This window comes from Bombina bombina, chromosome 6 (assembly GCF_027579735.1).
Source record: "Bombina bombina isolate aBomBom1 chromosome 6, aBomBom1.pri, whole genome shotgun sequence".
Lineage (NCBI taxonomy): Eukaryota > Metazoa > Chordata > Amphibia > Anura > Bombinatoridae > Bombina > Bombina bombina.
In genome coordinates, this window is record NC_069504.1 from 1,071,067,007 (window position 1) to 1,071,092,433 (window position 25,427).

Sequence of the window (25,427 nt, forward strand, 5' to 3'; positions counted from 1 at the left end):
AGCAGCCCCTTGGGTTTTCAACATAGCTTATGTGTTTCCACCTTTTCCGTTGCTACCTCGACTGATTGCCAGGATCAAACAGGAGAGAGCATCGGTGATTCTGATAGCGCCTGCGTGGCCACGCAGTACCTGGTATGCAGACCTAGTGGACATGTCGTCCTGTCCACCCTGGTCTCTACCTCTGAGGCAGGACCTTCTAATTCAGGGTCCTTTCAACCATCCAAACCTAATTTCTCTGAGGCTGACTGCTTGGAAATTGAACGCTTGATTTTATCAAAGCGTGGGTTTTCGGATTCGGTTATTGATACACTAATACAGGCTCGGAAACCTGTTACCAGAAAAATTTACCATAAGATATGGCGTAAATATTTATATTGGTGTGAATCCAAGAGTTACTCATGGAGTAAGGTTAGGATTCCTAGGATATTGTCTTTTCTACAAGAGGGTTTAGAAAAGGGCTTATCCGCTAGTTCGCTTAAGGGACAGATTTCTGCTCTGTCTATTCTTTTACACAAGCGTCTGGCAGAGAATCCAGACGTTCAGGCCTTTTGTCAGGCTTTGGCTAGAATTAAGCCTCTGTTTAAAGCTGTTGCTCCTCCTTGGAGCTTAAACTTGGTTCTTATAGTTCTTCAGGGTGTTCCGTTTGAACCCCTTCATTCCATTGATATTAAACTTTTATCTTGGAAAGTTCTATTTTTGATGGCTATTTCCTCGGCTCGGAGAGTCTCTGAGTTATCTGCCTTACATTGTGATTCTCCTTATCTGATTTTTCATTCAGACAAGGTAGTTCTGCGTACTAAACCTGGGTTTTTACCTAAGGTTGTTTCTAACAGGAATATCAATCAAGAGATTGTTGTTCCATCATTATGTTCTAATCCTTCTTCAAAGAAGGAACGTCTTTTGCATAATCTGGACGTAGTCCGTGCCCTGAAGTTCTACTTACAGGCAACTAAAGATTTTCGACAAACTTCTTCTCTGTTTGTCGTTTACTCTGGACAGAGGAGAGGTCAAAAGGCTTCGGCTACCTCGCTCTCTTTTTGGCTTCGTAGCATAATACGTTTAGCCTATGAGACTGCTGGACAGCAGCCTCCTGAAAGAATTACAGCTCATTCCACTAGAGCTGTGGCTTCCACGTGGGCCTTTAAGAATGAGGCCTCTGTTGAACAGATTTGCAAGGCTGCAACTTGGTCTTCACTTCATACTTTTTCCAAATTTTACAAATTTGATACTTTTGCTTCTTCGGAGGCTGTTTTTGGGAGAAAGGTTCTACAGGCAGTGGTTCCTTCTGTTTAAAGTTCCTGCCTTGTCCCTCCCATCATCCGTGTACTTTAGCTGTGGTATTGGTATCCCATAAGTAATGGATGACCCGTGGACTGACTACACTTAACAAGAGAAAACATAATTTATGCTTACCTGATAAATTTATTTCTCTTGTAGTGTAGTCAGTCCACGGCCCGCCCTGTCTTTTACGGCAGTTCTAAATTTTAATTAAACTCCAGTCACCACTGCACCCTATAGTTTCTCCTTTCTCGTCTTGTTTCGGTCGAATGACTGGATATGACATGTGAGGGGAGGAGCTATATAGCAGCTCTGCTTGGGTGATCCTCTTGCAACTTCCTGTTGGGAAGGAGAATATATCCCATAAGTAATGGATGACCCGTGGACTGACTACACTACAAGAGAAATAAATTTATCAGGTAAGCATAAATTGTTTTTCTGCTACATTTTCAGATGTGACCTGAGGTTCAGCTCAATCTTTGTGAAAATTATGAAGTGTATTTCAAAATTAAAGACACAGTACTATCCATTTTTGGAAAGTCAAATGGTGAATTGTTGTGGTCCTGGAGGTTCTTGGTCAATGTTAAGGACCTTGTTTAGGACGGTTTGTTTCTCATTTAAAGTTCTTTTTATTATGATGTTCAGTTAATAAAATATTTTTTTTAAAAAAAAGGGGAAGGTTTCTTCTTTCACGATTGTCTGTAGACCAGATAAAAAGAGAGGCGTTCTTACGTTGTGTAAAAGACCTCTCCACTATGGGAGTAATTCGTCCCGTTCCAAAAGAGGAACAGGGGCAGGGATTTTACTCAAATCTTTTTGTGGTTCCCAAAAATGAGGGAACGTTCTGACCCATTTTAGATTTCAAGAGTCTAAACAAATTTCTCAGAGTTCCATTCTTCAAGATGGGAGACCATTTGGACAATTCTTCCATTGATCCAGGAGGGTCAATATAAGACTACCATGGACTTAAAGGATGCTTATCTTCATATTCCTATCCACAGAGATCATCACACGTTCCTGAGGTTTGCCTTTCTGGACAAACATTTTCAGTTTGTGGCACTTCCCTTGGGCTGGATCTTTACAAAGGTTCTAGGGGCTCTGCTAGCAGTTCTCAGGCTGCGGGGCATTGCAGTGGTGCCTTATCTAGACGATATTCTGATCCAGGCGGCGTCATATCAGCTGACAAAATCTCATACCGACTTGATTCTATCCTTTCTAAGGACTCACGGGTGGAAGGTGAATCTAGAAAAGCGTTCACTAATTCCAAAGACAAGGGTTCCTTTCCTGGGAACTCAGACTCTGTCTATGAAAATCTTCTTGACGGAAGTCATTAAGTTAAAGATTCTGAATACATGCCGATCCCTTCAGTCCAATCCTCGGCTATCAGTGGCTTAGTGCATGGAGGTAATTGGATTGATGGTGGCGGCAATGGGCATCATTCCGTTTGTTCGTTTTCATCTCAGACCTCTACAGCTGAGCATGCTCAGTCAGTGGAATGGAGATTATGCAAATTTGTCTCCTCTAGGGATGCACCGAAATTTCGGCCGCAGAAAGTTTCGGCCGAAAATGGCATTTTTGGCTATTTCGTTTTTCGTTTTTTTTGCCTGTTATTTTCGGTAAAATTATTGTATAGCATGTTTCAAATTTGATGCTAGCCTAGAGCTGCTTTTTAAGTTTATTACTTGAATTACTGTTCTGCATATAATGAGTTTTCTAGGACTATACTTTATTTGGATAATGGTAAAAAAACCCTGTTAAATATGATTCTGTTACATAGCACTAAATGAAGAATAATACAGTATATTGATATTTATAATGGTTTTAAGTAGGGATGCACCAAAATTTTGGTCGCAGAAACATTTTGGCCAAAAATGGCATTATTTTTTGCCTGTTTTTTATTTTCTTGGTAAAATTATTGTGTAGCATATTATTGTTTTAAGATATTTTTGTCCAATTTTAGTGTGTTACTTTCAATAAAAGGGTGGGCTTTTTTTTTATTGGCTCTTGCAAAAAAATAAAATAAAAAAGATTAATTTGAAAAAATACATTTTCGGTATCAGTTTCGGTTTTCGGCCAAGTGCATCCCGGATTTTCGGATTCGGTTTCGGTCCAGAATTTTCATTTCGGTGCATCACTAGTCTCCTCAGATAGATCTGGATCTGGAGACAAGAGACTCTTCTTTGGTGGTTGTAGCAGGATCATCTGTCCCAAGGGATGTGCTTCCGCAGACCCTCATGGGTGATAGTGACAACGGACGCCAGTCTACTAGGATGGGGAGCAGTCTGGAATTCCCTGAAGGCTCAGGGTCTGTGGACTCGGTCAGAGTCTCTACTTCCAATAAATATTCTGGAGTTGAGGGCAATCTTCAGTGCGCTTCAGGATTGGCCTCAGTTGGCTATGGACCAAATTCATCCGTTTTTCAGTCGGGCAACATCACGACTGTGGCTTATATCAATCATCAGGGAGGAACAAGGAGTTCCTTGGCGATGGCGGAAGTATCCAAAATAATTTGGTGGGCGGAGGCTCACTTTTGTTATCTGTCAGCAATCTACATCCCAGGAGTGGACAACTGGGAAGCGGATTTTTTGAGCAGACAGACGTTTCATCTGGGGGAATGGGAATTCCACCCGGAGGTCTTTGCCACTCTGATTCTCAGATGGGGCAGACCAGAGCTGGATCTTATGGCATCTCGTCAGAATGCCAAGCTCCCGAGATACGGATCCAGGGATCCTCAGACCGAACTGATAGATGCCTTGGCAGTGCCTTAGTCGTTCAACCTAGCTTATGGTTTCCACCGTTTGATCTCCTTCCATGGGTGATTGCTCGGATCAAACAGGAGAGGGCTTCAATGATTCTTATCGCTCCTGCGTGGCCTTGCAGCACTTGGTATGCCGATCTAGTGAACATGACCTTTCTGCCACCGTGGAAGATTCTATTGAGGCAGGACCTTCTCATTCAGGGACCCTTCCCTCATCCAAATCTAATTTCTCTACAGCTGACTGCGCTTGATTTTCTCTAAGCGAGGGTTTTCTGAGCCGGTCATTGATACCTTGATTCAGGCACTGTTACTAGAAAGATTTACCATAAGATATGGCTTAAATATCTTTTTATTGGTGCGAATCCAAGGGTTACTCATGGAGTAAGGTTAGGATTTTGTCCTTTTCTCCAAGTCGGATTGGAGACGGGGTTCTCCGCAAGTTCCTTTAAAGGGACAGATTTCTGCTTTATCTATTTGCTACACAAATGTCTGGCAGATATTCCGGATGTTCAGTCCTTTTTGTCAGGCTCTGACTAGGATCAGGCCTGTGTTTGGACCTGTTACTCCTCCTTGGAGTTTGAATTTAGTTCTTAAGGTTCTTCAAGGGGTTCCGTTTGAACCTATGCATTCCATAGATATTAAGTTATTATCTTGGAAGGTTTTATTTTTGGTTGCTATTTATTCTGCTCGCAGAGTTTCTGACCTTTCGGCTCTACAATGTGATTCTCCTTACCTTATTTTTCATTCCGATAAGGTAGTGTTACGTACCAAACCTGGGTTTCTTCCTAAGGTTGTTTCCAACAAAAATATTAATCAGGAAATTATGGTTCCTTCATTGTGTTCCAATCCTTCTTCTAAGAAGGAGCGTCTGTTACATAACTTGGACGTGGTCCGTTCCCTGAAGTTTTACTTGCAGGCGACTAAAGAATTTCGTCAATCATCTTTCATTATTGTTTTTTTCCGGAAAGCGTAGGGGCCAGGAAGCTACGGCTACCTCCCTTTCTTTTTGGCTGAAAAGTATAATCCGTTTTGCATATGAGACTGCTGGACAACAGCTTTCTGAAAGAATTAAGGCTCATTCTACTAGGGCAGTGGCTTCCTCATGGGCATTTAAAAATGATGCTTCTGTTGAACAGATTTGCAAGGCTGCAATTAGTCTCTTCACACTTTTTCCAAATATTACAAATTTGATACTTTTGCCTTGTCCGAGGCTGTTTTTGGGAGAAAGGTTCTTCAAGCAGTGGTGCCTTCCATTTAGGTTCCTGTCCCTCCCTTTCATCCGTGTCCTATAGCTTTGGTATTGTATCCCATAAGTAAGGATGAAATCCGTGGACTCGTCATATATTGTAAAAGGAAATTTATGGTTACCTGATAAATTTTTATTTCTTTTACAATATGACGAGTCCACGGCCCACCCTGTCATTTTCTAAAACAGGTCTTTATTTTGTTAAACGTAGTCACCTTTGCACCTTGGCTTTTCCTTTCTTTTCCTAACTTCAGTCGAATGACTGGAGTGGGAGGGAAGGGAGGAGCTATATATACAGCTCTGCTGTGGTGCTCTTTGCCTCCTCCTGCTGACCAGGAGGCGATATCCCATAAGTAAGGATGAAATCCGTGGACTCGTCATATCGTAAAAGAAATACATTTATCAGGTAACATAAATTTCCTTTTTACTTTGTGGCTGAAGAGTACCATTTGCTTTGCCTATGAAACTGCTGGACAGCAGCTTCCCGAGGGAGTAACGGCTCTTTCTGCAAGGGTTGTTTTCTCTTCCTGGGCATTCAAAATGAAGCCTTTATGGAACAGATTTGCAAGCCTGCAACCTGGTCCTCTCTTCACACTTTTTCAAATTTCTATAAATTTGAATCTTTTGCCTCGGCTGAGGCTTCTTTTGGGAGAAAGGTTTTTCAAGCAGTGGTGCTTTCCGTTTAGGTTTCCTGTCTTGTCCCTCCCTTATCTGTGTACTCTAGCTTGGGTATGGATTCCCAACAGTAATTAATGATGATCTGTGGACTCACCGTGTCATTAGAAAGAAAACAAAATGTATGCTTACCTGATAAACTTATTTATTTCTTGACACGATGAGTCCACAGCCTGCCCTGTTATTTAGACAGGGTGTTAGTATGTTATAAACTTCTGACACCTCTGCACCTTGTTTCTTCCTTTCTCTCCTTTACTTTGGTCGAATGACTGGGGTGGGAGGGAAGGGAGGAGATATTTAACAGCTTTGCTGTGGTGCTCTTTTCCGCCTCCTGCTGGGCAGGAGTGATATTCCCAACAGTAATTAAAGGGACATTAAACCCAAAATTTCTTTCATGATCCAGACAGAGAATACGATTTTAAACAACATTCCAATTTACCGCTATTATCTCATTTACTTCTTTCTTTAGATATCCTTTGTTGAAGAAATAGCAATGCACATGGGTCAGCCAATCACATGAGGCATATATGTGCAGCCACCAATCAGCAGCTACTGAGCCTATCTAGATATGCTTTTCAGGAAAGAATATCAAGAGAATTAAGCAAATTAAATAATAGAAGTAAATTAGAAAGTTGTTTAAAATTGTATTCTCTATCTGAATCATGAGAGAAAAAAATGTGGGTTTAATGTCCCTTTAATGATGATCCGTGGACTCATGTCAAGAATGAAAGAAATTTATTAGCTAAGGTTAGTTTTTATTGGTACGGTTTACATTTTCATTTCTAGAAGGATTTTGTTTTAGCTTGAAACTAATTGGATAACTGAGTTGGGCTTGTATACTAAAGAATGCAATCTACAACAATATTGCACCCGTCCCATGTATTTGCCTAATTTACAATGTGATGGCAGTTCATTTCTTTCCACATCTAGCCTGTCATTCTATTTGCAGTAGTGAGTCAGGGACTGATTATTGCTACAGCATTTATATTAAGGAGTCACTCTGCAAGTGACACGGACATCTGATTTTACAGGGATAAAAATAAAACATGGGATACTGGAACTCCAGATGCTCCGATATCAGACTGTAACCTGAATTGTTTTTGTGTGTGTGTATGTATGTGTGTGTATGTATGTGTGTGTGTGTATATATATACATACATACATACATACATATATACATATATACATACATACATACCCTAGTCTTTGAAATAAATAATTTTAATGCGACAATATGCTGATTGTGGCCAGTATTAAAAAATAAATAAAAATACTGATCTAGCATTTGCACCATTTGCCATATGTTGACGGTTTCATTTCTTTGCAGGCTGGTGATGCTTTATTCCCCAACGATGAACAAGGAATGGTGATTGCAAGTGACACAAATTTTTTGGCTACGTGGGAGGTCTGTATATAAAATGAATACCTGTTATGCAATCCTTAGAGTTGATCTTTCACATACCCCCTTATGTGGCCTTGGAAACAGTGTAGGTCTTGTATGCCTCCTGAACTGAGGCATGCAGTGCTATCACAGTTTAACCGCTGTTGGTAAAGCTGAGCTAGTAAACCCCTTAACGTCTGCGCGACGTACAGGGTACATTGATCATTGGGGGTTAAACGTATTATTCTGCGTGGACTGATCTGTGATTTTTTTAAAAAAATTTTTTAATGATTAATATATAGACCATTATCTCACGCTCACACAGTCTTGTCCACTGTGTGTGTATCTATATACCATGTGGACACGCACACACACACACACTTTGTTCAACTGTACCAGAAGTGCAAAAAATAAATAAAAAAATCTGAAAGTTGTTCACCCTGCAATATTGAGTTACATCTTTTATTTGTCCCACAGGGTATGGAAGAACTGGTGGATACTGGAAAAGTGAAAGCAATTGGTATCTCAAACTTTAACCATGATCAGATTGAGCAACTCCTGAATAAGCCAGGCTTAAAATACAAACCCGCTGTTAACCAGGTCAGTAATGTATCTGAATTTATATTTTTATAATGACAGAAAATATCCAAAGTTTAAAATACAGATACTATGTTTTGCAAATTTATTTTTGAGGTTAACATGTCTAAAAATCAAGATATTGACCATATTGTCCTAGTTCATGTATTTTTTTTTTTTTTTTTCTCTTTTTTTTCTCCAGTAAAAATTATTTTAATCCAAATGCCAAAAAAGAGCCACTAATAATAAACAAAAAATGTACGCAACACAAATTGAGTTACTCTAAAGGCAAGAAATGATTTTCTGCAAGATGGAAAGGCTTCAGATTTAAAGCTTTTTGTTTTTTTACAGTATTCCATAACGATCTGGCAATGTTTTAGTCAGTTGCTTGATTCCTATGTCAGCCAATAAGTATGTAAGCTTCACTTTTGTTGACAATTTTTACATGATCAACAATTCATGTGAAACTTACATTTTTTTGCTTAGTATTTATCACCTTGGTGACACAATTGACACAGAATTACTAAATATACAGAATGATTGTCTCTACTTGTTGAACAGAGAATCACCAATGCCTGGTTTTGCAATGTTGGATTACTCCACAGACCTAATACTAATAGTATTACTAATCCTCCTTGCAGATTTTCAGGAGATTTTTGAGCATGGTAGGAAGAAAGAGAAAAGGGAGTAAACTACAACTCTTCACATCTCCTGAGGTTATAGATACCAAACCTGTATAGGTTTTCTTAATCCCACAGCTAGCACTGCCCACACTCCTACATCATGGCATAGGTTTGCACATTCATTAAATTGTCATGAGCAAACTGAAACGTAACACCTTTTTTAGTTCTTGGGCTAAACTGCTCCATGTAACATATTTAACTTCATAAGTGAATATATTTTAAATCTGTACACTTTAAGGAATATTCAATTCTACAAAAGATACATTTAAGTGTGGCAGATTACCTGCTTGTTACTAATAAGGATAAAGTAAACCTCTTTCAATTGTAATTTAAAAGGTTTAGTTATGCATAGTAAATAATGACAGAATATTGCAGAGTCGTTTTTATTTTGCCACCTTTTCAGCTAATTTAGACATCTCAAGGCTAGTCCTGCTACACATATTTCACTAATTGCCTTTAACGGATAACTGCAAAACCATGCACTTTATACTAACATAATGACTGTGGCTAGCCTTGTCAACTGCAGACTCATGACTAGAGTGGCTCCTCCCAAATGAGGCAAGTGGTGGGTCAAGATTAGCTATTGAAAAACAACTGCAGCAAACGGTGTTTGTTAAAATGTTTGGATTTGGCTGATATGTTTTATAGTAAGACAACATAAATGTCTTGTAATTACCAGGTGTTTAGTATCCCTTTTTAATGTGGAAGTGTAAACAGTGAGTGTTCAACCTTAATATGTGTGTGTGTGTATACATTACACATACATATATAAGAAACACACTCCTGTATATATTGAGATGCACAAAATACAGACCATTTTAAATGCACTGTTTACTCAGCATAACATCTGAAGGCTCTTTTAGGGATGAAGCAGTTGGAGATCTCATGATGTTAACTGAACATGTGACTTTAGTTGCCCAGGTTGTTTGTGAATTTTAGTCTGGGAACAGTTGCACTTGCATGTGAATACTTGCACCCCAAGCCTGCCTGCTCACGCTTGACTTAGTGAGAGAGAAAGATTTTGAGGTTTGTTCTTAACAAATTGGCATAATTCCACATGATAAATGTATCTAAATGAGCTCAAAAAAATACATATTAAATTCATAATATTGTTTGAATACATTTTAAAATGTCATAATGTTTAGATTCTGTAGCAGTAACTAAATTTTAAGTGGATTTTGTCATGTTGGCTTCAGGAAATCTAATACATGTACGGTTTCCATCTTAATAACTAAATGTATGGGGCAATTTCAGATTGAATGCCATCCGTACCTGACTCAGAAGAAGTTAATATCTTACTGCGAGTCCAAAGGAATTGTGGTCACTGCGTACAGTCCTCTGGGATCCCCAGATCGTCCTTGGTAAGAAAGAAAATGGGTTACGGATTAGAATAAATTATTATATGGCCCTATAAACCCATCTGCAGATCTTATTCTCATTGGGACTGCGAGAAATACTTCTGAATGACTTCTCAAAGATAAATTTACTTCTGATCACCAGACCCTATAAAGCGTATAAGATATTGCAATACATGGTTACAGATCTTGAGTGAGGGAAAATGCTATTTCTGTGTCAATCATCAGTTTGATTATTTTAGATGCCAACTTTAAAGACCATATCTAAACATTCTTGCATTTTATTTTATGGGTATTAGGGCCAAACCGGAAGATCCATCTCTTCTTGATGAGCCAAAAATCAAAGACATTGCTGCAAAGCACAAGAAAACTTCAGCCCAGGTATGTGAGAGAGTCTTTGTGTAATGGCCAAGTTATTGTGCGTTCTTGCACAGAGGCATAATACGTGTACCCCGTGCTTAACCTGCAGCATGTGTAACTCATAAGTGTAGGGGAAAACATGGCAGAGCTGGCAACCCTATTTACCACCCATTCCTTAGCTTTGCATAACCAATATTGTTATATTAAAGGTACAGTTTACCCTAAAATTCTCTCCCTTTAATTTATTCCTAATGATCCATTTTATCTGTTGGAGTGTATTTAATTATAATTTTGTGTAATTGATCCACATCTTACAACTCTCACACAGGACACCTAGTTAACTAGAGTCAGTGATAAGTGCATGTCATTTTTTTAATTGGAATGGTCCTTACAACTGGCATTTATGTCTTAACGACCAGGAAAGTCTATGAACTGTCTCTTAAGGGAATTGACCAATGAGCAAAAGATGCATCTGAGCTGACTTTCTGTCCCTGTAGGTACTGATCCGTTTCCCTATCCAGAGGAACGTTGTTGTCATCCCAAAATCTGTAACTCCACAGAGAATTGAAGAGAATTTCCAGGTAAAGCTGAACTCTTCACAATGATGAGACCTCAAACTTTATGATTGTGATAAAATGCAGGATTAAAGTAAAAAACAGAGAGAGCAGGCAACTTTCCAATTTTACTTTTTATTATCAAATGTGCTTTGTCCTCTTGGTATCAGCAGCAGTGCATTACTGGGAACTAGCTGCTGATTGGTAGCTGCACATATGTGCCTCTTATCATTGGCTCACCTGATGTGTTCAGCTAGCTCCCAGTAGTGCATTGCTGCTCCTGAGCCTACCTAAGTTTACACTTCAACATAGCATATCAATAGAACAAAGCAAATTTGTTAATGTCAGATGAAAAGGTGTTTTAAATTGCTTGCTCTGTCTAAATCAAGATGTAAATATGTGCAGTATTACTGTAGCTCTCATAAGATATCAGAAACTGCCAATTTCACATGCACGTGTGTCCAACATCTGCACACTTATGTGCCACGTGTTACATAACCTGCTGTATCTTTTCAAATAAACATATTTGCAAAGGTAAAACACATTACCAAAATACTTTTAAATGAATTAGCAATGCACTGCTGTACACAACCAATGTAATTATGCTCCTGTGACCTGTTCACTCTGCATTAAAGCCTCAGTGTCATATTCAAATGCTGTCGTAAAAACTACTCAATATCACAATCCAAATATGTTCTATTTACATGATTTAGTACTACTGTTTTGAATGTCATCTTTCCAACACCGATATCCTTTATCTGGCATCATTTTAACAGCAAAACTTTTCAGTATCTTCCTTTCATATGTATATGTATATTTCCATAACTTCCAGCAATTAAGTTTGTCCTAATGGATTCTTGCTTTTGTAGGTGTTTGACTTTGAGCTGTCCCCTGAGGAGATGGACACAATCTTTAGCTTTGAGAGAGGCTGGAGAGTGTGTGCACTGTCATCGTAAGTATTGTGTACATTGATGCTAAACTGAGCAATATAGAATTTAAATTGCAGAATGTCTGTATGTTTATATTGACATATGCATAAAAAAAACTTTTAAAAGGCTTAATTGAGTTTTTAAGTAGACTCTAAATAAATATTCAGCTAAAGTTATAATATACACTAACACTAGAAATACAGTGATGATTGATACATAGCTATTGTCTCATTAATAAAAAAAATATATATTTATTTTTTAAGACACGATGAGTCCACGGATCATCTCAATTACTAATGGGATGTTCACCTCCTGGTCATCATGAGGAGGAGGCAAAGAGCACCACAGCAGAGCTGTTAAATAGCTCTTCCCTTACCTCCCACTCCAGTCATTCTCTTTACCTCTTCCTATCACTAACGTAGGCAAAGTGAGGTGTTAGTTTTAGATTCTTCAATCAAGAGTTTATTATTTTTAAAGTAGTGCCAGAGTGTGCTGCTTTTTCCTAGGGTGTAGCCTTAGTCCATATCAGTCTCTACAGTAGAGCTTTGTTGGCTTTAAAGTAATGGGAACTTGTGGGACATAATTCTCACTGCGCCTCCCATGTGTGTGCTGCCCTATATCCTTCAGTCTGAGGTACTTACTGACTCAGAATTTCATCATCCTCAGGCCAATGGGAGGGAGAGGAACTCTCAAGCCTGGGAGCTGCCAGGCAGAAGTTAAGGTAAGTGCTACCTTTCTGGGGCACAAGGAGACTCAGGATATTTGTTTAGCACTTAGAAACATAAGGGGCTCTATGGAAGATGACTCTTATGTTGGGACATTTTGCGCTTTCATGTGGAAAAAGTTTTTGGGCAGTTGTATATAGCAGGCACTGCGGCTGGAGTTACACTGCTTAAATTACAAGTTAAGGATGGCTCCGGTATTTTCACTATGTTTTCTCGATGAGATTTTGCGCACCACTTACACAGCGCTGTTGTTGTGAGAGGATCAGTGCGACATTAGTCTGGGGGAATTATCGATCTGTTCTAGAGCTGCATGTAACAGTTTTCATGGGCTTCTAATACAGACATGGTATACCCGGTTTTGAGAAGCTTGAAAACATAGGAGTGACAGAACGGCTCATCTGTGAGATCCGTTTACTGGTTAGCACGGTAGGAGCACCTCAGCAGGCTGCTGAGGTGCAGAGGTTCTTTGGGGAGTAAAATTAACTATCTTTTTTGCTTAAAAAGGTAATCTGACGCTTTGCAGTAGAAAGGAAATCCGTTTGTATTTAAAGGGACCGTAACGTTTTTTTATAATTCTTATTTGCCAATAATTCTGATTATTTTTTTTTTTTAATTATTTGAAAAATTGTGAACAAATATGGACCAAGAGGGTGTGCAATATGTTACATGCGCTTTGTGTCTTGATGCCAATGTGGATCTACCAATCCCTTTCTGTCCTACATGTATTGAAAGGACTGTGAGTTATAGGGAAAATATTTTTTCAGAGCCAATCTCCTCTAAGGCAGATGTTGTCCAAGAGTCCGGATATATGCCGCAGCTTTCTTCCCAAGCGTCCCAAAAATTACCGCCCACACCAGCAGTGCCCTGCGCTTCAGCTGTAGTCCCTTCTGGGATTTCATTACAGGACATAGCCTCTCTCATGTCTTCTACTATTTCTGATGCTTTGTCTGCCTTTCCAATGTTGCAGGGCAAATGCAAGAGGAAGGCCATTCCAGCAGTCAGCGAGGTCTCTGATGCAGTTGTGGCTATTTCGGAGGTATCTTCTCAACGACCTGAAGAGGAGGTTAACGCATTAGCGTCTGAATGAGAAGTCTCCGATTCAGAAGATATCTTGCCTTTGACGGACTCAGAGGTGGTATCATTAAGATTTAAATTAGACCACCTTCGCCTTTTACTTAGGGAGGTTTTAATTACCCTAGATCAGGGGTGTCCAAACTTTGCTCTCCAGAGGTTTTGGAATTACATTTCCCATGATGCTCAGCTAGATAAAATGCTGGCTGAGCATCATCGGAAATGTAGTTCCAAAACCTCTGGAGAGCAAAGTTTGGACACCCCTGCCCTAGATGATGGTGACTCCACGGTGGTGGTTGTCCCTCCGAAGTCTAGTAAACTAGACAGATATTTTGAGGTTCCTTCCTTTACGGATGTCTTTCCAGTCCCCAAGAGAGCCTCTGAAATCATTGCTAAGGAGTGGGAGAGATTGGGCATTCCTTTCTCTCCCTCGCCTATTTTCAAGAAGATGTTTCCAATAGCCGATTCAGTTAGAGGCTTGGCAAACTGTTCCTAAGGTAGAAGGAGCTGTTTCCACCTTGGCTAAGAGAACTACTATTCCCATAGAGGATAGTTGTGCCTTTAAGGATCTGATGGATAAGAAGTTAGAGAGGTTACTCAAGATTTATGTGCACCAGGGTCTGCAGTGGCAACCGGCTGTGTGCATGTGCGGCGGAATATTGGTTTGACGCACTGTCGGAGGCCCTCAGGACAGAAACTTCTTTGGATGAGATCCAAGACGGGATAAAAGCTCTTAAGCTAGCTAATGCCTTTATTTCGGATGCTTCCCTTCAAGTTATTAAATTGGGAGCTAAAATTTCCAGTTTCTCTATCCTAGCCTGCAGGTCCTTTATGGTTAAAGCCTTGGTCTGCAGATGTTTCTTCTAAGTCAAAGCTCCTAGCTATTCCTTACAAGGGGAAGACCTTGTTTGGCCCGGAGCTGAAGGAGATTATTTCTGATATCACGGGAGGTAAGGGTCATCTTCTCCCTCAAGATAAAAGAAATAAACAAAAAGGATGACAGCAATTTTCGTTCCTTTTGAAATTTCAAAGGAATCTCTTCTTCCTCTAAGCAGGAACAGGCTAAACCTACATGGAGACCCAGCCAGTCTTGGAACAAGGGAAAGCAGTCCAAGAAACCAGTCAGTGATTCCAAGTCAGCATGAAGGTCATGCCCCCGATCCGGGACCGGCTCTGGTAGGGGGCAGACTTTCCTTCTTTGTTCAAGCTTGGGTTCGGCACGTCCAGGATTCCTGGGCTATATAAATAGTGTCTCAGGGATACAAACTGGAGTTAATTTTGTCCTCCCAGAGGCAGGTTTCTGATTTTCAAGATTATCTGCACACCAGACAAAGAGAGAGGCGTTCTTACATTGTGTAGAAGATCTCTCCGCTCTGAAAGTAATTGTTCCCGTCCCAATTCAATCGGGGACTTGGATTTTATTCCAATCTGTGGTTCCCAAAAAAGAGGGAACCTTCAGACCTATTCTAGACTTCAAGAGTCTAAACAAGTTTCTCTTTCCTTCAAGATGGAAACTATTCGTTCCATTCTTCCACTGATCCAAGAGGGTCAATTTATGACAACAGTGGACTTAAAGGACGCGTATCTGCATGTTCCCATTCACAGGGATCATCACAAGTTCTTAAGGTTTGCTTTTCTAGACAATCATTACCAGTTTGTGGCTCTTCCTTTCGGTCTTGCTACAACCCCCAGAATCTTCACAAAGGTTCTGGGATCGCTGCTGGTGGTGCTTCGTTCAAAAGACATTGCAGTGGCGCCTTATCTGGACGACATTCTAGTTCAGGCGCCATCCTTTCAGCTAGCAAAATCTCACACGGACTTGGTGTTCTTCTTAAGATCCCATGGCTGGAAGGTGAATTTAGAAAAGAGTTCCTTAGTCCCACACACGAGTGACCTTCCTAGGAACCATTATAGACTCTCTGTCTATGAAGATTTTTGTGACAGAAGTCAGGAATTCAAAGATTATCGATACTTGTCTAGCCCTTCAGTCTTCTCCTCGTCCTTCAGTGGCTCAGTGCATGGAGTTAATCGGACTAATAGTGGCGGCAATGGACATCATCCCGTTTGCTCGCTTTCATCTCAGGGCTCTGCAGTTGAACATGCTGAGACAATGGAACGGACATTATTCAGACTTGTCCCCTTGGCTTCTATTGGAGCAGGAGACAAGGGATTCTCTTCATTGGTGGTTGTCTCTGGATCATCTTTCCCGTCTTGGGTGATTGTGACAACAGATGCCAGTCTTCTAGGGTGGGGAGCAGTCTGGGGCTCCCTAAAGGCTCAGGGAATATGGTCTCATGCAGAGTCCCTTTTGCCTATAAACATTCTGGAACTGAGAGCGATCTACAATGCTCTCCTGGCCTGGTTCCAGTTAGCTTCGGCTAAGTTTATCAGGTTCCAGTCGGACAACATAACTTCAGTGGTTACATCAATCATCAGGGAGGAACGAGGAGTTCCTTAGCGATGACAGAAGTAACCAAAATAATTCAGTGGCCCATTCTTGCTGCCTGTCGGCGATCCACATCCCAGGGGTGGACAACTAGGAGGCGGAGTTCCTGAGCAGGCAGACCTTTCATCCGGGGGAGTGGGAACTTCATCCGAAAGTGTTCTCCAGTCTAATCCTCAAGTGGGGTCAGCCAGAGTTAGATCTCATGGCATCCAGGCAGAATGCCAAGATACGGGTCGAGATCCAGGGATCCCCAGGGGGAGCTGATAGATGCCCTGGTGGTCCCTTTGGCCTTCAATATAGCATACCTGTTTCCTCCTCTTGCTCTTCTTCCTTGAGTAATTGCTCGAATCAAACAGGAAAAGGCCTCAGTGATTCTCATAGCACCGGCCTGGCCTCAAAGGATTTTGTATGCAGATCTGGTGGAGGTGACGTCTCTACCTCCTTGGAGACTTCCGTTACGAAAGGACCTTCTGATTCAGGGGCCCTTCCTTCACCCAAATCTAGTGTCTCTGAAGCTGACTGCTTGGAGATTGAAGGCTTGATTTTATCCAAACAAGGTTTTTCTCATTCGGTCATAGAGACCATGATTCAGGCTCGTAAACCTGTAACTAGGAGAATTTACCATAAGATTTGGCGTAAATATCTTTATTGGTGTGAATCCAAGGGCTACTCATGGAGTAGTTAGGATTCCTAGAATTTTGTCTTTTCTCCAGGAAGGGTTGGAGAAGGGTTTATCAAGTTCCTTAAAGGGTCAAATCTCAGCTTTGTCTATCCTGTTACACAAACGTCTGGCGGATGTCTCAGATGTTCAGTCTTTTTGTCAGGCCTTGGTTAGAATAAGGCCTGTGCTCAGACCAGTTACTCCTCCATGGAGTCGTAATTTAGTTCTCAATGTTCTTCAAGGGGCTCCTTTTGAGCCTATGCATTCCTTAGATATTAAGTTGCTATCTTGGAAGGTTTTATTTCTCAACTATCAGCATTACAGTATGAGTCTCCGTAGTTTTGCGTACAAAATTAGGATTTCTTCTTAAGGTTGTTTCTGATTGGAACATTAATCAGGAGATTGTTGTGCCTTCTTTGTGTCCTAATCCTTCTAAGCAGGAAAGACTTTTTCACAATTTGGATGTGGTCCATACCATGGTTTTATCTGCAGGCGACTAAGGACTTTCGTCAGTCTTCTTTATTTGTGGTTTTCTCGGGAAAACGTAAAACAGAAAGCTACGGCTACTTTCTTTTTGGCTGAAGAGCATCATACGTTTTGCATATGAGACTGCTGGACAGCAGCCTACTGAAAAGGTTACAGCTCATTCCACAAGGGCTGTTGCTTCCTCATGGGCATTCAAAAATGAAGCTTCTGTGGAACAGATTTGCAAGGCTACAACTTGTTCCTCTCTTCACACTTTTTCAAAGTTTTACAAATTTGACACTTTGGCCTCGGCTGGGGCTGTTTTTGGGAGAAAGGTTCTTCGAGCAGTGGTGCCTTCCGTTTAGGTACCCTCTCTTGTTCCTCCCGTATCATCTGTGTACTCTAGCTTGGGTATTGAATCCCATTAGTAATTGAGATGATCCGTGGACTCATCGTGTCTTAAAAAAAAAAAAAGAAAATTTATGCTTACCTGATAAATTTATTTCTTTTTTGACACGATGAGTCCACGGCCTGCCCTGTTCTTTTAGACCGGTTATGGGTTAGTGTAAACTTCAGACACCTCTGCACCTTTGCTTTTCCTTTCTCTTTCTAACTTCGGTCGAATGACTGGAGTGGGAGGGAAGGGAGAAGCTATTTAACAGCTCTGCTGTGGTGCTCTTTGCCTCCTCCTGCTGACCAGGAGGTGAATATCCCATTAGTAATTGAGATGATCAGTGGACTCATCGTGTCAAAAAAGAAATAAATTTATCAGGTAAGCATAAATTTTCTTATATAATTTCTTTCCATAAGGCAGGGAGAGTCCACGACTACTGTTGGGAAATATACCTGGCCACCAGGAGGAGGCAAAGACACCCCAGCCAAAGGCTTAAATATCCCTCCCACTTCCCCTATCCCCCCCAGTCATTCTTTGCCTCTCATCACTAGAGAAGGATGGCAGAGAAGTGTCAGAAGATTCGGATAGTCCTTAGCAGGTACGTTCCCTTCAAGAGAGGACTGGAGTTTTAAGTAATCGTATAAATCTCTCAGTGAGAGTATTAATGAAAGTTAGAATCTGGAGATGCAGGGAAAGTTTTTCTGCAAAGCCATCCAGACTGTCTATCTAACAACTCCTGAGCAATCAGTTTTGACGAGTTACACTGTTGGTTTTTCCACACTCGGGACCCTGTCAGAGCACCGTTACAAGGCTCTCACACTTGAGAGGCTGTATCTGTTCCACAGCACGGATCCTGGAGGGTAAGTCTGTTATTTTCATATAGCAGGGACGCCTTATATAGGATCACAGTGTGACTCCTCTATACCTCAGTAGGATCGAGGGTTAATATCTCTTCAGTTGTAGTTTATTGGGAACAGTTTGGAGAGTTTATATACTGCTTTAACATTTGTGAAGAACGTTTTTAGGGCTCATTTAGACTGTACTTTTTGGCTGGAACAGGCAGGTTTCACTTTCTCTTTTGTGAGTTGTGCAGCTCCTAATAGTGTTGCGCACTTTCATAGCAGGGGAGGTCCTGCCTTGCGCACAATGTGACCGGTGCGGCTTCATTCACTTCCTTACGATCCTGCTGCAGACAGCACTCCTGAGGAGCGTTTCTTGACAACTTGTCTGGGTCTATGAGGAGGTGAGTGCCCCAGCCATTGGTTTTGTAAAGGTGCCTTTTTATATTTAAAACTCTTTATTTTTGTATGGTTTTTCTCTTTCTACTGTGGGATTACATACCTAATATGGAGGACCCTGATAATGTTAGAAGGTTCCACTCCTTCTGTAGTGCTTAATAATTCCTGCTTATATTGTGAGGCGGCTGTAGTTTACCCGCCTGCTCAATTTTGTTCCAATTGCCTGGTTACTGTTTTAAAGTCTAAGAAGGGAGCTAAATCTGCTATTAACCCTAGAGCTGTTAGTCCCTCTGAGCCATCAACCTCTCAGAATTCTGTGAACCGAGAGATTACTACCCTTTCTACCCTAACCGCTTCACATGCAGTTCCCCGGGGCACAGCTATTTCTGCGTCTGGAGGGGGCCTTTTTCCTGCGGACTTTATGCACAGTTTAATCATTGGTGTCAGTGGCCCTGAGTGCCCTACCGATCTCTGGGAAACATAAGAGAAAGGTTAAACGCAATTCTCCTGTTTCAGATTCATCTAATTTCCTATCGGATCTAGCTTGTATGTCCCAGCTATCCGAGGATGAGTTAACCTTTGTGGTGTCATAGGGTGATACTTCTGTTACTAAACCCTCCTTTAGATTTAAAATTGAACATCTTCATTTTTTACTGAAGGAGGTCCTGTCTACGCTAGAGGTTCCAGAGGCTAAGTTACCTGAGTTCGTATGGCAAACATTATTAGCAAAAAAAAAAAAAAATAGTTCCCGGTCGCTGACTCTCAATTAGAACTATGGGGCTCCATCCCTACGCTAGCTAAGCGTAGTACTATCCCTCTTGAGATAGTACCTATGGATAAGAAGTTGGAAACTTTCCTAAGGAGACTGTTCCAACACGCAGGATTTTTATTTCAACCGGCGGCAGCAGTGGCCGGTGCCGCCACCTTCTGAGGCGACTCCCTGTCAGAACTTATCGAGGTGGAATCTCCCCTCGAGGATATTCAGGAGAGAATAAAAGCTTTAAGAGTAGCTAATTCTTTCATCTGTGATGTGAATATGCAGATTATTCACCTGAATGCTAAGGCTTCAGGTTTTGCGGTCCTAGCCCACAGGGCTCTCTGGTTGAAGTTTTGGTCTGCGGATATGACTTCTAAATCCAGACTCCTTTTTCTTCCTTTCAAGACCAGGTCTGGACTCCATTATCTCTACGGTTACTGGAGGGAAGGGTGCCTTCCTACCTCAGGATAAGAACAGACCTAAGGGACGGCAGTCTCAATCTTCATCCAAACCTGAGCAGCCCAAGAGCACTTGGAAGCCTGCTCAGTCCTGGAACAAGTCCAAACAGACAAAGAAGCCCGCCGATAACAAATCGGCTTGAAGGGGCGGCCCCCGATCCAGGATCGGATAGAGTAGGGGGCAGATTGGCGCTTTTCCCAGACGCTTGGTTTCAAGATGTTCAGGATCCTTGGAGTTCGTATCTCAGGGATACCGGATAGGATTCAAATCTCATCTGCCCAGGGGCAGATTCCTACTTGCCAGACGGTCTACAAGACCAGAGAAGAGGACAGCCTTTTTAGGTTGTGTACTGGATCTAGTCTCTTTGAAGTAATTGTCCCGGTACCTGCATCAGAAAGAGGTCTGGGGTTCTATTCAAACTTCTTTGTGGTCCAATTCTGGACTTGAAGTGCCTAAACACATTTCTAAGTGTCCCCTCCTTCAAGATGGAGACTAAGATAAATCCTTCCCCTGGTTCAGGAAGTACAATTTATGACTACCATAGATCTGAAGGATGTATACATTCACGTTCCGATCCACAGGCAACATTTCTAGTTCCTGAGATTCGCCTTTCTGGATCAACACTTCCAGTTCATAGCACATCCGTTTGGCTTAGCTACTGCTCCAAGGATATTTACGAAGGTTATGGGGGCTCTTCTAGCAGTTGCCAGAACCAGAGGTATAGCAGTAGCTCCTTACCTGGAGATAACTTGGTACAGGCACCATCTTTTCATCTAGCACGGGATCACTCAGAACTTCGAAGTCGTCTTCGGTCACATGGATGGAAGATAAACTTGGAAAAGAGCTTACTGTGAATACCAGAGTGAATTTCCTGGGCACAGTTATAGCCTCGGTGTCCATGAAGATCTTTCTAACAGATCAGAGACGTTGCAAGCTAATAGCATGTCTTGCCCTCCAGGCCTCCTTGAGACCTTCAGTGGTCCAGTGTATGGCAGTGATTGGACTTATGGTGTCTTGTATGGTTATCATTCCCTTTGCCAGATTCCATCTCAGACGTTACAGCTATGCATGCTTAGACAATGGAACCACAAAATTCCGATCTGTCACAACAGATAGTTCTGGACAGCCTGTCGAGACTCGCTCTCTTGGTGGCTCTGTCAAGATCAAGTGTCCCATGGCACATGCTTCTTGAGACCATCCTGGGAGATTGACTACGGACGCCAGTCTATCTGGCTAGGAAGCCATTTGGGGTGCCAGGAAGGCACAGGGGCTGTGGACTCAGGAGTCTACTCTTCCGATCAATATCTTGGAACTTCGGACTATCTTCAATGCTCTGAAGGCTTGGCCCCTCCTGGGTTCGTCCCAGTGTATCAGATTCCAATCAGACACTATAACTACGGTAGCCTACATCAACCATCGAAGAGGAATGAGAAGTTCCTTAGTGATGAGAGAAGTATCTCAAATCCTAGACTGGGCGGAGGCCCACAACTGTACTCTGTCAACAATCCACATTCCGGGTCTGGACAACTGGCAAGCAGACTTCCTCAGCAGGCAATCCTTTCACCTGGGGGAATGGTCTCTCCACCCCGAGGTCTTTGCAGAGATATGCAACAGATGGGGGATGCCGGAGATGGACTTCATGGCCTCCCGTCTCAATGCCAAACTACCCAAGTACGAGTCGAGATTGAGGGATCCTCAAGCGTTTCTAATAGATGAAGCGCAAAAACTGGAGGCAGGCACTACACATAAAGCCCTTAAATTAAAATTAAATTGTCCTGCCATGTCTGCTAAATGGACTTTTAACTTATACTAATAAAACTTTTGGCATTTTAATTTAAGGGCTTTATGTGTAGTGCCTGCCTCCAGTTTTTGCGCTTGATCCTTTGCGGCCCCACCGCCAATTGCTACGGCACTCCGGGTGTTTCAAATACATTTACCTTTACACTCTCCCTGAGGGGGTTTATAGTTCCGGCAACAGTGGATGCACGCTTAAGTGCTACGGTCTTCCTCACCTTGTTCTAATAGATGCCCTAGCGGTTCCATGAAGGTTCAGACTCGTATATCTTTATTCTATTACCTCTTCTCCCTTGTGTGGTGGCCTGCATCAAACAAGAGCAAGCATCAGTGATTCTAATTGCTCCATCCTGGCCACGAAGGACTTGGTTTGTGGATCTGGTGGGGATGTCCTCATCTCCTCCCATGGAGGTTTCCTTGTCGCAAGGACCTGCTGATACAGGGTCCCTTCCTTCATCAAAATCTAGATTCTCTGAGGCTGAGTGCGTGGAGATTGAATGCTTAGTCTTAGCCAGGATAGGTTTCTCTGAGAGTGTCATCAACACTTTGATTCAAGCTCGTAAGCCAGTTACTCTACGCATCTACCATAAAGTGTGGCGGACTTACCTGCACTGGTGTGAGTAGCGTAGTTTTTCTTGGCTTAAAGTTGCCAGAATTGTATCTTTTCTCCAGGATGGACTGGATAAGGTTCTATCTGCTAGTTCCCTGAAGGGACAGAGATTGGCCCTATCGGTGTTGCTGCACAAGAGATTAGCTGAGCTGTGCAGTCCTTCATTAAGGCCCTGACTAGGATCAGGCCTGTGTTTTGAAAGATGGCTTCACCATGGAGTGTCCATCTTGTTCTTCGTGTGTTGCAGCAGGCTCCGTTTTGAGCCCATGCATAATGTGGACATTAAATTGTTATCTTAAGATTTTGTATATATTGGCTATTGCCTCTGCTTGCAGAGTCTCCCAGATTTCTGCCTTGCAATGTGACAGCACCCCCCCCCCTTGTTTTACGTACTAAGTTAGTTTTCCTTCCTAAGGTAGTATGAGATCGCACCATTAATCAAGAGATTGTTGTTCCTTCCTTGTGTCTCAATCCTTCGGCGAAAGAGCGTTTGCTTCACAATCTAGATGTGGTTCGTGCCTTGAAGTTCTACCTTCAGGCTACTAAGGTGTTACGACAATATTTATCTTTGTCATCCTATGTGGGTAAATGTAGGGGTCAGAAGGCCACTATGTCTTCCCTGTCTTTGAGCTTATGAGACGACAGGACAACAGCCTCCCGAGAGGATTACGGCTCATTCCAGTAGAGCTTCCTGGGCTTTTAAGAACGAAGCATCAATGGATCAGTTTGTAAGGCAGCTACCTGGTTCTCCTTACATACTTTTTCTTAATTTGATGTGTTTGCTTCGGCTAAAGCAGGTTTCTAGAGAGAGATTTTGCAGGCTGGGGTGCCCTCAGATTAGAGTCCTCTTTTGTTCCCTCCCGTTATTCCTTTAGTGTCCTCTGGAGCTTGGGTATTTTCCCAACAGTAAGGAATGAAGTTGTGGTCTCTCCCTGCCTTATGGAAAGAGAACAAAATTTATGCTTACGAGATAAATTAATTTCTTTCCTGGCAGGGAAGAGTCCCCGACCCGTAAGTTATGGGGCGGCTCCCTTTTTGTTTTTCTTTTGGCACCTTTGTACCCTGATGTTTCTCCTACTTTTCTTCATTCCCTCGGCCGAATGACTGGGGGGATAGGGGAAGTGGGAGGGATATTTAAGACTTTGGCTGGGGTGTCTTTGCCGCCTCCTAGTGGCCAGGTGTTGTATTTCCCAACAGTAAGGAATTAAGTCGTGGATTCTCCCTGCCAGGAAAGAAAGTAATTTATGTGGTAAGCATAAATTTTGTTTTTATTGTTATCTTTATATAAATAATGAAAGTCTAGTTATATTATAAACTCTAAGGGTCAGATTAGATTGATTGTGTAAACGTTTGCGCAAGTGATAAGGGGTTTCTCACATGTATTTGTGCTTACCGCTGGTATTATGAGTTTAAAGTAAACGCGATAGCTTGAACACATTTGCGATTTGTGCTAGAATGATTACTGTGACTTCAGAGCTCTGGTTAACTGTTTCGCAAAATAAAAAAGTTGCACAAAACACATCAAAAATACATTGCAAAGTATAGTTACATTCATCATAACACTATATCTTTTAAATGTATTTTAGTTCTGTGGGGGAATTCATGAACATGCACTCAATATTCTAACTTCGTGTTGTTTTTTTAGCACATCTAGTTAGCACGCAAGCGAAACAAGTTTACTTTTAACTAATATGAGCGCAGCTCAGCGACCACAGTTTACTTCAAGCGCAAATGACACTCGAGCGGGAGCGTTAATCAGCGCTCCAATTGTTATCTGGCCCTAAATGTTTACTCAACTATGCTTTGATAAGGAATTCTTTAAAAGGTAGCTGAGGACTAGGGTTAAATAGATAATAACCTGTACTGAATTCCTTACTCCCAATTCTGAACTAATTAGAAAAAAAAAAATGCTTTTTAGGTTTAACATTGTACTGATTAGTGTAAGGCAGATTTGTTTGCAAATGTAGAAGCTCCCGAGAATACTAAGGAGTCGCACTCCAGATTTTGTTTTGGAGCCAGAAGGATTTATGTTGATAAATCCAATAAATTGGGAACCATGGGTATTCGAATATGTTAATCCATGCTTTAATCCATGCTTTAGTGTGTGCTTTATTTTGTACTGTAATATGAAAAATTGTCGTGTTTTTTTGCGTGTGCTTTTTTTTAATATATACATTTTATTTCTCTTCCCCCCCCCCCCCTACAGGGCCAAACACCACAAGGATTATCCATTTCTTGCAGAATATTAAGCAGGATTTCCAGTAATCTATCTAGGTTTTTTTCAGTCTTGTTTGCATTTTTACACTTTGATATGTTTTTTTTGTTTAAGTTTTCAGTTTACATTATAACTAACCAGAATATATATATATATATATATATATATATATATATATATATATATATATATATATATATATATATAATTACACTCACTATTGGAACAAATTTATACGTTTCTTTTGAATATGTGTAAATAGTTACTATAGAAAGAGAGTTTTACACCAAACCTCATATTCAACTCCAATTGTGCCTTAATTATTGCTTGTTTAATAAACCATAAGTATTTTTTTTTCTTGTAGCAGTAAATGTATTATTTGCACAAGACGTTCAATTCTGAATCAAGCAAGGTCAATAAAACAATGGTTCTGTACTACTTGGCAGCACTCCTGAAACTCTGTACCTATCCCCTACGACTAATGAGTTATGTGACGGTCCTAAATCATAATAAACATCTGTTTTGTCAACTCTTTTTATGGTTTAGCTTTATTTAAGGTAGACTTGGTTCATTAAATAAAAACACTGTTTTCACTGATTTGTTTGTGCCGTCTGATATGAGGTTGCTCAGCAGCATAATTAACTGACACTTTCCACCTATCCATTCATTCATTCACAAAGGATATTTGTGTTCCCTCCTATAAGAGCGGCTGATGTACGACCTGCATAAGGAAGCATACTGCATTGTAGCAACTAGCTACAATGTGTGACTCTTAACGAGTTGCCATGTAAAGTTGA

The 25,427-nt window shown here is 41.3% G+C and overlaps 1 protein-coding gene across 1 annotated transcript in view; it reads left to right on the top strand.

The window, feature by feature from the left end:
• LOC128664195 (aldo-keto reductase family 1 member B1) overlaps positions 1–25,159 on the top strand; it is a 64,312-nt gene extending 39,153 nt beyond the window's left edge. Inside the window, exons 4-10 of the mRNA XM_053718960.1 lie at positions 7,285–7,362; positions 7,816–7,938; positions 9,852–9,958; positions 10,252–10,333; positions 10,810–10,893; positions 11,736–11,818; positions 24,622–25,159. Of these exons, the coding sequence (XP_053574935.1) occupies positions 7,285–7,362; positions 7,816–7,938; positions 9,852–9,958; positions 10,252–10,333; positions 10,810–10,893; positions 11,736–11,818; positions 24,622–24,664 (600 nt within the window). The 3' untranslated portion in view covers positions 24,665–25,159. The remainder of the gene's footprint in view (positions 1–7,284; positions 7,363–7,815; positions 7,939–9,851; positions 9,959–10,251; positions 10,334–10,809; positions 10,894–11,735; positions 11,819–24,621) is intronic.
• Positions 25,160–25,427: the final 268 nt, after the last annotated feature.